The sequence below is a fragment of the Anastrepha obliqua genome, chromosome 1 (genome assembly GCF_027943255.1).
Source record: "Anastrepha obliqua isolate idAnaObli1 chromosome 1, idAnaObli1_1.0, whole genome shotgun sequence".
Taxonomy (NCBI): domain Eukaryota; kingdom Metazoa; phylum Arthropoda; class Insecta; order Diptera; family Tephritidae; genus Anastrepha; species Anastrepha obliqua.
The window spans coordinates 155,395,462-155,413,700 of NC_072892.1; the positions used below are offsets into that span (position 1 = coordinate 155,395,462).

General features: G+C 38.3%; 2 protein-coding genes across 2 annotated transcripts in view; both read left to right on the plus strand.

Moving 5' to 3' along the window:
• LOC129238017 (E3 ubiquitin-protein ligase RNF181 homolog) overlaps positions 1-18,239 on the plus strand; it is a 130,501-nt gene that overhangs the window by 40,128 nt on the left and 72,134 nt on the right. Inside the window, exon 2 of the mRNA XM_054873143.1 lies at positions 14,736-14,785. The gene's annotated coding sequence lies outside the window, so the exon portion shown is untranslated. The remainder of the gene's footprint in view (positions 1-14,735; positions 14,786-18,239) is intronic.
• On the plus strand, positions 6,443-6,919 carry LOC129237934 (sodium/calcium exchanger regulatory protein 1-like). The gene has a single exon (XM_054872938.1). The coding sequence runs from the start codon at positions 6,443-6,445 to the stop codon at positions 6,917-6,919; it is 477 nt and encodes a 158-aa protein (XP_054728913.1).

An 18,239-nucleotide genomic window follows, 5' to 3' on the forward strand; every position in this document is an offset into this window, starting at 1 on the left:
TTTTTTTATTGAGACAATTTGTACTGCAAGCCTTGGCAAACTTAGTCACGGAGCGATACTCAGCTGAACAGCGCGTAAAATTGACGTAAATGATTTGTGGAAATGGTCGTTCTGCAAGCGATATTCCTCATTGCGAATTGCCATTGAGCGATGGAGCACGTTTTCACCTAAATGGATGGGCCAAAAAAATAACTACCGCATTTATGGTACTAAAAATGCGCTTGTCATTCAAGAAAAAACTTGTAGGTGCATAGTTCTAGTTATTGTTTTGGTTGTGGTTTCTGGGCTGGCGGCGTCATTAGACCGTATTTCTGCAAAAATGATGTCAGTGACTCTGTGACGGTGAACAGTGAACAGCGAACGTTATTATGACATGATAACAAACTTTTTAGAGACTGAATTAAATGGCATAGACTTGGACAATATGTGACTTCAAAAGGGCGGATCTACTTGCAACGCAGCGCATGAAACAAAGGCCATATTTCGAACGAAGTTCCCATTATGCTTTATCTCTGCGCGTTGGTGACGGGGAGCATCACAGGCGATGGAGCAATGAGCTATATGAGCTTTACGGCGACATAGACAATAAATATGCAGCGGCTACGTTGGCTGGGTTATGTCGTCCGAATAGAAACAAACGCTCCGCCTTTGAAAGTATTCGTTGCGGTACCAGCTGATGGTAGCAGAGAAAGAGGAAGGCCTCCGCTGCGTAGGAAAGTTCAGGTGGAGAGGGACTTGGCTTCACTTGGTGTCCAACTGGCGCCGGCTAGCACGAGAAAGAAACAACTGGCGCGCTTTTTTAAACCCGGCGAAAATCGCTTAAGCGGTTATCTATCGCGCCAGTCAAGAAGAGCACGCACTTGGACTTCTCTCTCTGGCGCTACGGGAAAATTGCGATGTATGCGATCTAAGAACGAAATTTCATGTGTGATAAATGATTATATCCCGAATTATGCTGAAAAGTCAGGGAAAATTTCGCTATGCGCTTCCTGTGTTGCCAGAGGAGTAGTGATACTCGTTTAACGGATGTTTCGAAAATTTTCTCATTATTTCACACACAAATGCCATAGACTAAAACACTTGATGAAATAAGAAAAAAATTCATATCGACAAATTTTACTATGTTTCATTTATAAAAGAATTACTGAATCACCCTGTGCATCGCTGTTCAGATTAATAATTTTTCGCACATTTTCGTTGAATGCGAAATTTATGGGCAGACAAATTATTTATTTGCAATTAATTAGCATGTTTTTTGTTGTTCCCGTTGTAATTTTTTTCCACACCATTTTTATGCTTATGAAACGTGAATAATTTTTTGTCTATAAATTTGTGAAGACCCAAAAATGTTGCTTATGCCAAAAGCAGCACGTTCAGCTTCTCAAAATGTTTTTAAAGAAAACCGCGGAAATTTGTGGATTTGCCTTCGTTTTCAAATTTGCCCTCGCCTCATTTGAAATGGTGTTTCTTTAAAAGCGTGTAATTCAGAAACGAAAAAAGATTTTTTTAATTTTTGTTTTTAGTATTTCATTTTTTGATCCATTGATAAATACTAAATGTTTTTTTGGTCATACGAGGTTCGTTCACAAAGTTGTCAGCCTTGAAAAAATGGTCTTCAAATGGACAATGGGCACAGATGTAGTCGGTTCTACTGAATAGATATTGATGTAATAAAATTTAAATGGCGAAGAATTGATATCGTTATCGTGTGAACTACGATCATTCCGAAAAAACATTTTGTAGTATTTTCTTCGGACCTTTAAAGAAAAACAAAGGGTCTAAAAACGTCGATCATAGTTCACACGATAACGGCATTCATACTGAACAATAACCTTCTTGCCTTTTTGATTGCAAACACCTGTGAGAATCGGAATCCGTGTCGCCAGCAACATAACTTTATTTGGAAGACCATGTTTTGAAGGCGGACTACTTTTTGAACGAACCTCGAACAGATGTAGTCGGTTCTACTGAACAGATTTTGATTAAATAAAATTTAAATGAAGTACAATTGATGTCTTGATCGTGTGAATTACGATTATTCCGGAAAAAACATTTTGTAGTATTTTTTTCGGACCTTTAAAGTAAAAAAAAAGGTATAAAAACGTAGATCATAGTTCACGCGATAACGACATTCATGCTGAACAGTAACCTTTTTGTCTATTAGATGTCAATCACCTGCGAGTATCGGATTCAGTGTCGCTAGCGACATACCTTTTTTTGGAAGACCATTTTTTGAAGGCTGACAACTTTTTGAACAAACCTCGTTTGGCCAAAAAATGAGGCAAGGGCCTTAAGAGAAATAGAAAGATCTCAACATTTGGTTTTTTTATTTCGACTATGAAGGTAACATAGTATTAATTATCTTACAGTCAAACAAAATTTCATTAATATCCTGTCCGCCTAAAACAATATCAAATACTTGTCATCTAAACAACTGTTTAATTAACTCTTCAACGCTAATGAATGTAACCACAGGGCACTCGTATTATCGAATATAGACCATGGCCTTCCCATCTGTGGCAATGAAAAGCAACGTACAACTATTTACTTTACTCAGCTTACCACATGGCTGTAAACAGAAGCATTCGTGCTATGTCTAAATCACCAACAAAATTTATATTGACGGCAGCAGGCTTCCCCGTAATTGAAGAGAGATTCATGACAAATACAAAGAAAGGTATAAGAGCTATTCCTTTGCTACGACAGCGCGCTCTGTATGAAGCAGTGATAGGCGAACTCCAACGAAGTAAGACTCCAAGTCGCAAATTGACGATTACACTGCGCATAGATTACGCCAGAGATATTGGCAACACTTCCGCTTCACTCCACCAAAATGAACTCTTTCCGCCCGGGTTGATGAAGGAATCTAATTTTATATTAAACTTAGGGAAATATGGTATGGTAAAACTCACACTAGCGCCACCAACGTCTTTTTGCAGAAGTCACAACTCTTCTACTTCCCGAATGGAGCTTAATTTTCACTGATGGCTCAAAAACTGATATTAACACCTCGTTCGCAGTTGTCAACTCGAAAGGAGAAGCAATAACGGCAGACATCATCCCTAGCTATTCCTCCGTTTATACAGCCGAAACTGCAGCGATCCTCAATGCGATTATCTTCGCTAAAAACTCTTTACCGAAAACAGTAATTTGGATGATTAGCAAATCAGTTATTTACTCGATAATGAACACAATTAATAAGTCGCAAACCATCTCTGGTATCCGTAGCAAGTTATTAGAAAATAGCGATCGCATAAAACTCATGTGGGTTCCAGGCCATGCAGGCATACAGTCTGTTACATAAGAGCGTGGTCACTGTTAAATAATAACAACAAATGATTTTTCGAAAATTCGCAAATTTATTGATAATTTTTTGATCGTCAATACTCAATGCAACCACCTCAGTAGCAAGTCCAATCTCCTGCATTATCAATTATGGCCTGACACCGTCGGGGCATACTTTCCACTAGTTTTTCTGCATATTCTACCGGAAAAGACCTCGAAATTTTCCGAATTTGTCGAGAAAGTAGATCTAAGGCAAAGCTGCATTTTCATCTAGAGCCCACACATTTTCTATGGGATTTGCATCTGGTGATTGAGATGGTCAATCTAACAACTGACAACTCCGTTTAGTGCTCCACTCGTTTTCAACGTGTTTTGCAATCAACATTGGTTTTTCCAAAGTACTGCGATATTTCAGTTTATTGGCAAGCCTGCGAATCGTTCCGTAAGATATGTCAACACTTTTTGCTCTCAATATTGGATCTTTCGAGAACAATGCGAGAATCTTTTTTTCGTCTTTTTTTTGAGACTTTGCTTGCACTTCCGCGATCAGGAAAATCATCAACGTTACCGATCTTTTTATAGCGATTTATCCACTTGCTAACGAACTGCTTCGACTTTTCCATATATTTCGCAGCAGCAGTCGCGTTAATTTGGGTTCTTTTTCATGCAAACATAGAAAAATTGCCTCAAAGCGAGAGGCGTAAACAGCACTCATTTCGAAAAACCACTCAATTGAAGACTAAATTTTACAGACAGCTGACTTTTTACAAAAAGCATGAAGGACTGAGGTGACCTATATGTCATAGAAAAAGAAACAGGACGCTCTGATTTTTTATCTACGTGCAACAGTGACCAGGCTCTTATGTAGCAGACTGTAAAAGAGAACAATTTAGCGGACGAGCGGGCTAAACTCGCTGCGAAAGAACCGTTTATAACTTTTGACTATATTTGAAAAAAAAAAAAAATCGTATACAAATTTATATCTCGCAGACGCTATAACGCACAAATAGTCACTTGGAGACTCACTTCCCACTATTATATCGTAAATATTCCAAAGAGGATAAAACCAAATTACCCACTTAATTGCCATAGCAACGATATCAAAGCATTTGTCCGCCTACGACTAGAGCACGCAATCGCCAACCATTCATAAGTTTTTAGAGATTACCGTCCTCCTTCCTGGCAAATCTGTCACTCATCGTTGGTTTTAGCGGTCTCCCATCTACTCAACGACTGTCCATATTTTGCATCAATCAGAAAAAAGTTTCTTCCGTAATCAAATACATACCTCCTGTTAAAAACTACTTCCTCAGAAAAAGATATCAAAAAGGTCAGAAAAGTCTGGTTCAATCAGGATTGAAAAACTTAATTTAATATTTTATCTTCTTACGTAGCTATGCAATTTTTTACTATAGTCCTAAATAATCAAGTTTTCTAGTCTCACTTTTTCATGTAAGACCTTTAAGCTAACTATCTCTTTTCTTTACATCAGCGAGCCGAAGGTATTGGCAGCCAGTGCTCCATCTTTTTTTATGTGTAAGAATAATTATATTCATATTTCGCCTTTGGAAATAAATAATATGTAATAATTATTAAGTAAATCATTCGAAAGACTTTTCTTACTAATTAGCAATCCCTGAGCTTTGAAATAAGTTTTCACATGCCGTTCCAGCTCGACTACTTCCACGATTTCAGCGATATTTTCGCCAATTGACCGTGTGCCTCATCTTCGACGTTCATATTTCCGGAACAGAATCATTGGAATCACTGCCTTGCTACTAAATTCTACACTGACAATTTTTTTGTCCACTTATTTTAGAATCGAACACGAAAAAAGTAAATAAAAGGCAACATTTTTTGAGATAAACGAAGTCACCATAAAGCAAGGCTCGGGCAAATTCGAGCCATTCCAGTATGTAGAAGTAATAGTCCAGATATCGTAGCTGAATACACTCCTTCATACCAAGCATATGCCCCGTCAAAATTTATTTTGCCACCAGCGTTAATTTAGACAGGTATAGATAATAAATTTCTTTTAATTGGCTTTTACAGTCCAGAAGGGCATGAAACTCTCATGAAAATACTCCTAGGACTGAATATTGCTTCTTAAGGAACTCTCTAAACTTTGTCCCTTGAATTCGGATGCATTCAAGACTAAAACAAAAAACAAGAAACCCAGTTCGTAGTATTCAACTACTAAATTTCGTTATGAATCACAAGGCGAATCTATTTATTAAAGGTGGTATCGGTAAATCAGCTGATGTGTTGTTTTTTCGCCGTGTCCATATGACTGTCAGCAAAGAATGAAACAAAGCAAATTCATTCTTTGTCTTTGCCAATACTTTGCCGTGACAGTCAAACGTAGAAAACATTGTTGTTGGTTTAGCGCCTCCACCTTTAATGAAAGCGCCTTTATTAGTCATGGAGATTTGAAAGAATTTAAAAACTGGCATGAACGCATAAAGATTTGGTAATTAGAATCGACCACCAAAACATTTTTTCCAAAATGGTCAAGACAGCATCCAAAATATGGGTCTAATCTACAGCGAATCTATTGAAGGTGGTATTGGTAAACCAACTGATTTGTTGTTTTTGTTTTTCCTTTCGCCATGTCCAGCCTGTTGTCAGCATATCTTAAAATGACGAAAAACTGTTTCATTCGCATTATCGTCGTATGCTTCTAGCTCCAAATTCATGTCAGTTGTGCTTTTGAGGAAATTTTACAAACAAAATCAAGGTGCATTTATTAAAGGTGGTGGTACCAGACCAAAAACACTGTTCTGTACGTTTGATTGTCAAAGCACAGTATTGGGAAACTAGAAAAGAAATAATGAATTCACCTTGTTTCATTCTGAGCTGACAGCCACATGGGCACGGCGAAGAATAACAAATCAGCTGATGTAGTGATATCATTTTTAATAGATTCGCCTTGAATAAAATAATTCAATTTGATATTCTATACGTTGTGGCGAATAAAAAACCAAAGTAATCTGTTTATTAACTTCACCTGATACAAATTCGCTTTGAGCCAAATCATAATAAAAAATTGTGATAATGTCAAAAGAAAAAATCAGTACACAAAAACAACTTTTGTAAATATTTATGAAAATAACTTTTGGCCTTTTCCAAATTTCGCATTCAACATTCAATACATAAAATGTTGAAGAAAATCAATTGCTGGACGGGCAAGCAGTACAAACTCGAAAGTAGTGATAACTACGATGCCTATCTTAAGGAGCTTGGCATGGGTTTGGTCCAACGGAAATTAGGCAACTCTCAACAACCGATCGTTATGCTGCATAAAGTCGAAAGCACACACAATTTGATTACACTGCCAAGTGGAGGAGAGGAATCAACAACAATTCTCACTTTCAAGTTGGGCAAGGCGTTCGATGAGGAAACCTATGATTTGCGCAAATTGACCACTGTGATGAAACTGTTTGACAACACATTGGTGCAAGACCAGAAAGGGGTTGTGTGCTCCAAGATTACGCGTGAATTTCATCAAACAAAGATGATAGAGACTTTAGTGGTCAATAAAGTTGTAGCGGTTAGGGTGTTTCGTGCGCTCGAGGAAAATGAAATGAAGGATATGTCTGAAGTGATCGAAAAGCTTGAAGCAGACAAAGCTTGAAGGGACGATAGGAAGCTGACAAGTAGAAAAGCGCCATTAAAGATAAACCAAGCAACAAAATGAAGACGAAAGAAAATTCGTTGTGAAAACATTGTAGTTATGCTCGTAAATACGTAAATGAAATATAATAATGCGCGCTGTAATTAAATATTTCGCTCCAAATCACTCAACAATAATTAGTGTATTTAATTTTTTGGTTAAATAAGTTTCTGGGAGAGTTTATACATACAAAGTATTTTTAGAATCTCGACATTAAAACCATAGCTTTCACTCTTCCGCCTTTTAATGTTGCTTGCATACAACAATAAATTCAATACTATCGTTTAGAGTGCGCAGTCTACCTTCAGCCTTAGCCGCTACTAACCTTGGTATAGCACTCTCCTTTTTATCAGTGGTGAAGTGGACCATTAGAATGTAAGTTCGGTGTTTAAGTGCACCTTTGTTTATTTATTAGGTGTTGTTAAATAGAGAATTTTCCTCTTTTGCTTGTAGCGCACAGTCAGCCCTAATCCAAGTAACCTTGATGGGGCTCTAGTTCGTTGATCAGTAATGAAGGGGCCGTTTATGAGCTGAAAGTTAGTTTAAATAATTGAAAGTTCAAATAAAATTCAGTGCTCTTAAAAGTTAGTGAACATTTGCATATTTAATCTTTTTCTTCTTGTTTGGCGCGCTAACCGCTTACGCGATTTTTAGCCGTGTGATTGCTAAATATTGGTTTCCTTCAAGACTCACATTTTTATAATTTTAGTGGTTTTGTATATTGTCATTAATCTAGTTTACTATTCCTTGGCTCAAATGTCTTTTTGTGGATGGAATTATTGCAAATTTGTGCTGGCTTCATACAAGGTAAATTCACAAGTAGAAAAATAATTACTTGGTTGAGCTTTTATACAGATATTTGAACGAATAGACGTGGATTTAGTTTAAATGAAGGGATAATATGTCGTCGGTACAAAAAATAGTATTGAACTAATCGCATATTTATCCGCGCTCAAGTGTAATTTCTGCTTAAAGTAAAACAAAATATTCAATTTCTCAAATTCCAATAGAATTTTTGCGAGTTTAGACAGTGTTAATTATAGTTAAGAGTGTGAAATCGCTTACCAATGCAATCAAATTCTTAGCTGTACGAACAAACCTCGTTAAAAAAGTCGAAAAAATGTTGTGTTAACAGTGCAGAGTCTAAGCTGTACGAACAAAAGAGGGGTCGTTAAAAATGTTATGCTAACAGTGCGAGTCACGGTTACCAATGTAAAAGCCCTTACACGTGCAGTCAGAGTTCAGTTTGTACGCACAAAAGAGGAGTCGTTTATTAAGTCAAAAAAAATGTTATATTAAGAGTGTTTTTTATACTTCTTCTTCTTAATTGGCGCGATAACCGCTTACGCGATTTTGGCCGAGATTAACAAAGCGCTCCAGTCGTTTCTTTCTCGTGCTAACCGGCGCCAATTGGACACACCAAGTGAAGCCAAGTCCTTCTCCACCTGATCTTTCCAACGCAGAGGAGGCCTTCCTCTTCCTCTGCTACCACCAGCTGGTACCGCATCGAATACTTTCAAAGCCGGAGCGTTTGTATCCATTCGGACGACATGACCCAGCCAACGAAGCCGCTGGATCTTTATTCGCTGCGCTATGTCTATGTCGTCGTAAAGCTCATACAGCTCATCGTTCCATCGTCTACGATATTCGCCGTTGCCAACGTGAAAAGGTCCAAAAATCTTACGCAGAATCTTTCTCTCGAACACTCCAAGCGTCGCTTCATCGGATGTTGTCATCGTCCAAGCTTCTGCGCCATACGTTAGGACGGGCATGATGAGAGTCTTGTAGAGTGTTAGTTTTGTTCGTCGAGAGAGGACTTTACTGCTCAATTGCCTACTTAGTCCAAAGTAGCACTTGTTGGCAAGAGAGATTCTACGTTGGATTTCAAGGCTGACATTGTTATCGGTGTTAATGCTGGTTCCTAAATACACGAAGTCTTTTACAACCTCAAAATTATAACTGTCAACAGTGACGAGGGTGCCGATACGCGAGTGCGCCGACTGTTTGTTTGAAGACAGGAGGTACTTCGTTTTGTCCTCGTTCACCACCAAACCCATTCGCTTTGCCTCTTTATTCAATTTGGGGAAGGCAGAACTAACAGCGCGGTTGTTAAAGTCGATGATGTCAATATCATCGGCATACGCCAACATTTGTACGCTCTTATAAACAATTGTGCCTGAGCGATTAAGTTCTGAGGCTCGTACGATCCTCTCCAACATCAGGTTGAAGAAGTCGCACGACAGCGAGTCACTCTGTCTGAAACCTCGTTTGGTATCAAACGGCTCGGAGAGGTCCTTTCCAATTCTGACGGCGCTGCTGGTGTTGAGCAACGTCATCTTACATAGCCGTATTAGTTTTGCGGGGATACCAAATTCAGACATCGCGGCATACAGGTAACTCCTTTCCGTATTTTCGAATGCAGCTTTGAAGTCGACGAAAAGATGGTGTGTGTCGATTCTCCTTTCACCAAGATTTGGTGTATTGTGAATATTTGGTCGATGGTAGACTTTCCAGGTCTGAAGCCACACTGATAAGGTCCAATCAGTTGGTTGACGGTGGGCTTCAGCCTTTCACATAATACGCTCGCTAGAACCTTATAGGCGATATTTAAAAGACTAATCCCGCGGTAATTGGCACAAATTACAGGATCGCCCTTCTTATGGATTGGGCAGAGCACACTTAAATTCCAATCGGCAGGCATGCTTTCATCCGACCATATTCTGCATAGGAGCTGATGCATGCACCTTACCAGCTCCTCGCCGCCATGTTTGAATAGCTCAGCCGGCAGTCCGTCGGCGCCCGCGGCTTTGTTGTTCTTTAGCCGTGATATTGCTATTCTCACCTCGTCATGGTCGGGTAACGGAACGACAATTCCGTCGTCAAGGATTGGAGTATCGGGATCTTCACATTCTCTATGACATGCGCAGCTGTCACCGTTTAACAGGTTCGAGAAGTGTTCCCTCCATAATTTAAGATTGCTCTGTACGTCAGTCACCAGACGCCGTCTTTGTTTTTACAGGAAAACGCCCCTTCTGTAAGCCGCCGAACTTTCTGGTAAAATTTTCGGGCGTTATTTCTATTGGCCAGCATCTCAAGCTCCTCGCACTCACGTATTTCGGCCTCTCGTTTCTTCTGTCGGATAATACGTCTCTCTTCCTTTTTCAGCTCTGTGTAGCGATCCCACATGGCTCGCGTTGCGCCCGATCGCAGCGTGGCTCTATAGGCGGCATCCTTTCTTTCTGCAGCAGCATGACATTCCTCGTCGTACCAATTGTTTTTTCGGGCTCGCCGGAATCCGATTTCTTCTTCGGCGGCGGTACGTAGGGAACGAGAAATGTTGTTCCATTGCTCGCGCATGCTGGTTTGTTGGGCAGTGCTCTCCGAGAGCAGGAGTGAGAGTCGAGTGGCGAATCTTCTGGATGTCTGTTGTGATTGCAGCTTTTCGATGTCGAATATTCTTTGCGTAGGTAGATGTACGTTTTTTGCTTCGCTTACAGTCCATTCAAATTCGAAACTGTATGTACAAAGGAGGGGTCGTTAATGAAGTTTTGTGTAATATGCTTTCTACATATGCAGGTATATAAGAAATTCATTTTTCATCATAAAAAAAAAAATTATATACATTTTTCTATATTAAATATTGTAAACAGCGATATTATTTATTATTTTTTTCACAAAAAAAAAAAAAAAAAAAAAAAAAAAAAAAAAAAAAAAAAAAAAAAAAAACATGAAACTTGTACATGTACCTCTTAACATAAAAATGTAACAGGTCTGTTAGTCGTATTTACTCTAATGTCAAGTGCGAGCCTCGTATAAAATCTAATCTAACTAAAGTCAGATGTTCGAGTTAACTCTATTGCGGTATAAACGATTAATGCTTCTCAAGCTTAACAGAGCTCTGAAATGCAGTTAAGTTTTTGCTGAAAAAAGGCCATTATACATTTAGTATGAAATTTTACCAAAAATTTGTAATTGATAACCCAAGTTTGTAATGGTGATTGTTTATCGATTGGGTGAGTTTAAAAAATCTATAAGGAAAGACATGCAGTTGCAGACAAAACTCTCCGTGAGACTCCTTTTTCTTAATTTCTCCCGATCTAAAGCATTTAAAAGGAATGTAATGATGCAGTTTTGTTTTAAGTCTAATTATATAACAAATGTAAAAAAAAAAATTATTTTCAGTATTTACTTTAAAAGTTATTCACGAAAAGCCAAAAAAAGGCACTGACAAAAGTGTAGATACGAACTTAGAAAATAAGAATTATCTAGGAAAACTGATTAAATTTGTGGAAATTAATATTTTTTTGGGCCACCATCAGCATCGATGACTGCTTGCAAACGTCTGGGCATTGAAACTGCTAAATTTTCAAGCTCTTCCACTGAGATATTCTGCTATTCCTCCAGCAACTTCTCTTTGAGGATTGGAGCACTAGTAATAGAGTGCTTCCGAATCTTTTTGTTTAAGTCCGGGCTTTGTGGAGGTGACTATAGTTGCCGTGGAGTAATACATCAGCCAGTCCTTGACGATCTGCGCAGTATGCTTCGGGTCATTATCCTGCTGGAACATCTAGCCCGAGCCTAGGCTTAGTTTGTCCACGGATGGCATCAGGTTTTGTTCCAAAATGGTCTTGTATTGAAAGCGATCCATATTTTCTTCAATGAAAACGAGGTTTCCTACTCCTGTGGCTGCAACTGCTCCCCAAAGCATGACACTGTCACCACCATGCTTTACAGTCGGAATCAGATTTCTAGGATCCACGGCAGTGTTTGGTTTTTTCCAAACTTTGACTTTGCCGATATGTTGTATTTAGACTCATCAGTGAATAAAACTGGCTTCCAAAATTCGATTCCCTTATTAACCCATTTTCGGCAGCTGGTCGATTTTTCGACCACCAACTTCGGACTCCAATATCTCAGAAACTAAATGTAAATTTATTGATCAGTTTTCACAAGTTTTAAATTTGGAATTTAGTTAATTTCCAGAGCATAATTTTTTAAGAAAAAAAGGTTCAGGGCAGATTTTTGTAAAAGAATGAAATTATCACTATTTTTACGTGTTTTTTGTGCAGATGAAAAAATAATGAAAAACAAAAAAAACAAATAATTGTTACTAATTTATTGTGAAGAGAAAAGATGAAATTAAGAGAATCAAAAAAGTAACATATCGATATTGCAATAATTTTTACTGTTTCATGGACGTAAACTTTAGTGGTCGAGAAATCGACCGCTGGCCAGGAACTGTCATGTAGGATAGAACAAAATCTAGCAATATTTTTTTCTTATTGAAAGAGATGGAAGTGATTATCTTTGTGGTATAGGAAAGGTACTACCCCTTCAGGGAGAATCACTACTAGTGAACCAAAATTCTAGTTCAGCACTAGTACCTTACCTCCAAAATCGAACCTGTCCTATATTGGATGGTACGGGACTATTAGAAAATACGTACAAATCGAACTAGTTCTCATTCGTCTAATATCGAACTAGGGCAGAACTATCCTAAAAGGGATGCAGCGGTGGAATGTTGGCATTCCGCTAAGATTTTTAGTTCTAGAGTTTTTCGCTTGAGTAAATCGGATTTTGCCCGTCCCATATGGCGAAAACCCAGAGATTTTCAATACGCAAGGACCGTAATAAATGTGGAAGCAATCAAATTGGAAGAAATGTTTTCTGAAATTGGTAAGCAATTAATCCTTTTTATATATGTATATATAATATAATTGCACTATTTTGTAGGCTCAAAATCCCCCTATGATCTCTTTACATTGTTTTTTGATCACAAATATTACCACTTTCACAAATGAGTATGCAAACCAACACAATGCTCCAATTAACATCACGCCAATCGAAATACGTAGGTTTATTGGAATATTGTACCTATCGGGGTACCATACTTTGCCACACATTGACCACTACTGGTCTGTTCGACCGGACATGGGAATTCCAATTGTGAAGCAGGCTATGAGTCGTAATTGGTTTAACAAAATTAAGCAGTTTTTCCATCTCGCTGACAACACGAATTTAAACGCAGCAGACCGTATTGCGAAAGTTCGTCCTATTACTGACGCTCTCAACAAAAAGTTTATGTAGTTTGGAGTCTTTAGCCATAATCTCTCTATAGACGAACAGATGATTCCATACTTTGTACGCCACTCCTGCAAAATGTTTATCAAGGGAAAGCCAATCCGGTTTGGGTTGAAAACATGGTGCTTGTGATCTGAAAGTGGGTACTTATTTTCTAGTTCATTGTACGGGGGAGCAGCAACCCCTCACGATAAAACTATTGGTCTAGGCGCACAAACAGTCTTAGACTTGCTTGCCAATGTATCTGACCCCGAGTGCCACATCATTTTCTTTGATAATTTTTTTCTCTTCATACCATCTAATGTGCCCTCTGAACGAACGTCGATTTTTTGCAACTGGTACTATTCGCGAAAATAGAATGGGCGATTCTCCTTAGAGAAATTTAAAAAAAGAAATACGAGGAACATTTGACCAACTACTTGATCATCAGCAAGAAATATTTACTGTTCGGTGGAATGATAATGCTGTAGTCAATGTTATAACTAATAACTCCACAGTCAATCCAATTATTAGCACTAAAAGATATTGTTCGGAAGAAAAAACAAACTATCACTATCCCGCAGCCAAAAGCTATTCAAGAGTATAATCATGGCATGGGTGGTGTGGATCTCCATGATAATGCGGTGGCAAAGTATAGAACAAGGACGAGGACGAGTATGAAAACGAACATGGAGATGAAGGTCCATCGAACCTTCCTCGGATCAATGAAAGGCATGAGAAGCATTGAAAACAAATTTTGGCGGTGTAAATTTTGCAAGAAACATACTATTTCTACTTGCAAAAAGTGCATTATTCATTTACATATGTACTATATGTTTTGATGATTATCATAAAAATTTGTAAGCTGACTTTTCTATCAATAAAACAACAAAAAAATATTTGTATTTGAAATAAAATGAAATAAATTGACTTCGTGTGCTAAATTTTTTTCATAAATGTTGTATTCTTTTTTTAATATATTTGACGGTTTTTGGCCAGTGGTCGATTTTTCGACCAGTCCATATCTAAAACACCGATGGTCAGAATTTTTTTTTTTTTTTAATTTTTCTTGATTATGGTCCTATAAGCACTGACTAAAAAGGAAATGGAAAAATTATGTCGAATTCTTGTAGCGGCCGAAGATGGGTTAACGTGCTTTTTTGCAAGCTCCAGAAGAAGCTTTCGTGTTTTCTCGCTTATAGGGGGCTCCTTGCGAGGAGTTCTTCAGTTGTAACCTTCATTATTAAGGGCCCTGCTTATTGTACGTGGGTGGACAACAATTTGAGACCTCTCGGCTACCTCCTGGGCCAAATCAGTAGCATGTATTTTCGGATTCTGATCCACTGCTTTGCGAATAAAGGATCCATCTTTCTGGTTGAGCTTCTTGGACCGGTCACTACGCGGCTTACTCTCCGGAGAATTTCAAAGTTTTTACAAATAGTTTTAACCATAGACTTTCTTAAATGCACTTGGTTGAGCCTGTAGATCGCACATAGACCAGAAATTGATCCATTGATGGGTCTAACATTTTCTTTTTCGGAAAAATTCATTTGCTGTGGGCAGAAAGTATTTTCTGAATCATTTCAAAGTGTGCTGATGGGCATGTCGGCCAATGATCTAAATCAAGTGTCCCTTTTTGAACAAATACAATGAATTTTCTCACTTTTTGATTGCCTTAAATCTAATCGCTTACGTTTTCTTTCACTTCTAATTTCAGAGCATTGACTTTGATTACATCTAAGCAGATCGCGGCTAAACATCGTTGAGGTGAGTAAAAATGGATTCATATTCCCTCTAAACATAAAATAGAAATAGAAGTAAATGTAAAATAGAGTAAAATGCTATGGATTCAACCCTAACTAGCTGTTAGAATTAAAAAAATTAATAAATTAAAAAATAGAGATTTTTCTACCATACGAGTGGTGACACTTTTATATATTTTGAAAATCGAAAACACAAAGCAGTATTTAAACGGAAATGGCCTTTATTGGTTTTTTTTTTTTTTTCAAAATATTCTCCATGCGCTGGAATAGTTTCCAGGGCTCTCTCTAAATGTGTATCTTCTGCTCAAATATGAACGAGACTGATTTAATAAAACACAAAAGGTTAATTATTGTTCAATTTTTATATTATCTCCTTCAAAGTAATTACCATTGGAGGCGATACACATATTCCAACGTTTTTTCCAATCATCATAGCATTTCTGGAAGGCCGATTTCGGTATGGATTTCAGTTCCTTCTTCGAATTCTCTTTTATGACTTCAATTGTCTCAAAATGTTTTCCACGGAGCGGCAACTTGAGCTTGGGAAACAGGAAAAAGTCACATGGAGCCATATCAGGCGAATACGGTGCTTGCGGAACGATATTAACATTATTTTTGTTCAAATAATCGCGAACAAGACGTGATGTGTGAGCTGGTGCATTATCGTGATGCAAGAACCATGACTTGTTGTCCCACAATTCTTTCCTTTTAAGACGAATGTTCTCGCGCAAACGCTTTAAAACGTCTAAATAATATTCAGCGTTAACCGATCGGCCTTGCGGGAGGAACTCCGAGTGCACCACACCTTCGTAATCGAAAAAAACAGTCAACATAATCTTAATTTTTGAGCGACTTTGGCGTGGTTCTTTGGGTTGATGTACGGCCCTCTTTGAACGATTTGTACCACTGGAAAATACGTGCACGCGATAGAGCAGAGTCCCCTTAGGTTGTCTGCAACATTTTTAAGGCGTCTGAAGCCGAAATTTTGTTGGAATAACAAAATTTCAAACAAATTCTTTGAATTTCCATCGTTAAATTCGAAGAACACACTCGAGCTTGACTTGTTTACAGTAGCACAGAAAACAAACTATGTGACATATCACGCTGAAATTTTCCATGTAAGCTTATAACAGTCCTACCAAAAAACAGAAAATTTATTTTTGCCATATGTCATCCGCGGACCGTTTTATTGATAAAGTCTCGTTCATATTTGAGCAGAAGTTATATTTGCCGTGCCGTGTTTGTAGATGAGATGTGTGAGCGAACTAAAAAAGAAATGTCAAAAGAGCGACGATATGTTAACAAAAATTAAAAGTAAAGTTAGACCAATTTAAACAAAGAAGATAATAGAAAAGTGAATAAAAAGAAAAAGGTATTTGGAAAAAAAAGCTTTAAAGAAACCTCTACAATTAGGTCAACTCAAAAACTTATTCTGTTAAATTCACTGAAAGCCGAGTAGAGATTCAACTTTCTGTATTCTCTCAGCCGTGACGTGTGTAAGAAGATTTTCGTTTTCTGGACAAAAAAGTGCAGAAATAAAAATTAGATCTTTAACGTTATTAGAATTATATTTTACATAGATATTCGAATAGAAAATATGTGACAATGCATACTCGTACATTTAAACATTCCTACTAGGGATACCAATATTAGCGGGAAATTTTGATCCCGAGATTCGGGAATTCGTCGCCACCTTGAGACATAACCTTTTTAGTATGAGCAAAAATTCAATAACTGAAAACCTATAAAATAGCATAGAAGAAAATCGTTGAAAATTTCGTGAAGAGCCAACCCTGGTTCTTAAATTGGCAATGTTTCACACGCCGTACATTTCAATAAAGCAAAAAGAGGAAATTTTATATTAGAGTAATGCTATTTTTTTTTTTTGGTTGGGTGAGGCTTCGCTCTTACAGCGATCGCCGTTCCCTGAAACAACCCCTCCTCTCCTTCTGGGGAGACACCCTTTCCGGGACTACTAGTCGCCAAACAATGCAAAAAAGAATTAAATGCTTTACCACGCACGACAGACATTACTCTCATGTCGGCACCTGGCCATAGGAACATAGAAGGAAATGGGAAAACTAATGAACTGGCAAGGCAGGGGACATCCCATAACGAACCCGATACGATAGAAATAGGCGGTCCCCAAGGCGTGCGCAAAAGGCAGATCTTCTCGCTATTCCAGAAGTAGGCCGTTGACTGGTGGAGTAACACGGATATCTGCCCAATACCTGAACAAACGTGGCCCAATTGCAACAAATCCAGAACTGACGAGTTGTTAGGAAAGCCAAGAAAAGACATCTTCAGAATTACGTCAACAAAAACCGGTCACTGGCTTTTGGGAGACCATGCCAGGAAGACGGGGTGGCAACGATAGATGTAGAGCTGCAACCAACAAGAACCTTAGGAAACAGTCTTTTACTATCTGTATGAGTGCCCAAGTCTGGGTGCTCTACGACATAGAATGTTGGAGGAATTCTCAATGGTTAACTAGAAAGAAATTGCAGTAAAGAAAACAGGTCACATAAGCATATTTATAGTCAAATAAAGATGGTCAACTAATAAGAGTTAGTGGTTCTGCAAGCTGTGTATCAAAAAGGCATGTTGTGTGCTAATTGGGTATGGGCTGTTCCACTCAGACAACATCTCCATCACTACCACCACCTCATCCAAACCCAGTTAGGTTTGGTTTGGTCGAAGCGGTTGTCCTGAAGGACACACTCTGGCTCATAGCCCATTGTGATGCCGCGTGGGGAGCTTTCCCTATTTCTCCATGTGTGCTTTTCAAAAATTTTAGAATATCTCCTATTTCTGCAGCACTGAGATCGTCCAATTCATTAAGGGGGGGGTAGGGTCACAAAATCGAAATTTTTTTTCTTCACTCATCTAGCATTACGTCATACTTTAACTGAAAAATTCGACTTTTTTAGTTTCAGATGATTCTACGACGAATGCCGATTGGCACCGCAGAGCACCTCTCGAAAAACATATCTCCAAAAAAACTCTGTCATGGGCTTATTTGTCAATATTTTATTATTAATATTTTTTAAAAACTTATTGAAAAGATGTACAATAACATGCAACTGATTTTATTAAAGTATCTTAAGCCATATTTCTGTAAAAAATTCAAAAAAAAGTGTTTTTTTTAGCGCTAAACCCTACAACCCCCTTAAAAAATTGTCTGCCTAGAATAGTAAACCTACGTCTGGATAGAACAGGGCAGTGGCACAGAAGGTGCAAGATTGTCTCTTCCTCTTTCTCATCAAGACAACTTCTACAGAAGTCATGTGCTTGCACACCCATCCTTTGGGCGTGCCGACCTAGTAGGCAGTGCCCCGTTGAAACTGAAATCAGTGTGCTAAGACTATATGTTTTTTTTCTTAGCAGGGATTCCGTGAGTTTAGCATTGAGAGTCGGCCACAGTTCGATAGCGATTTTGCAGGTGGCTTCAATACGCC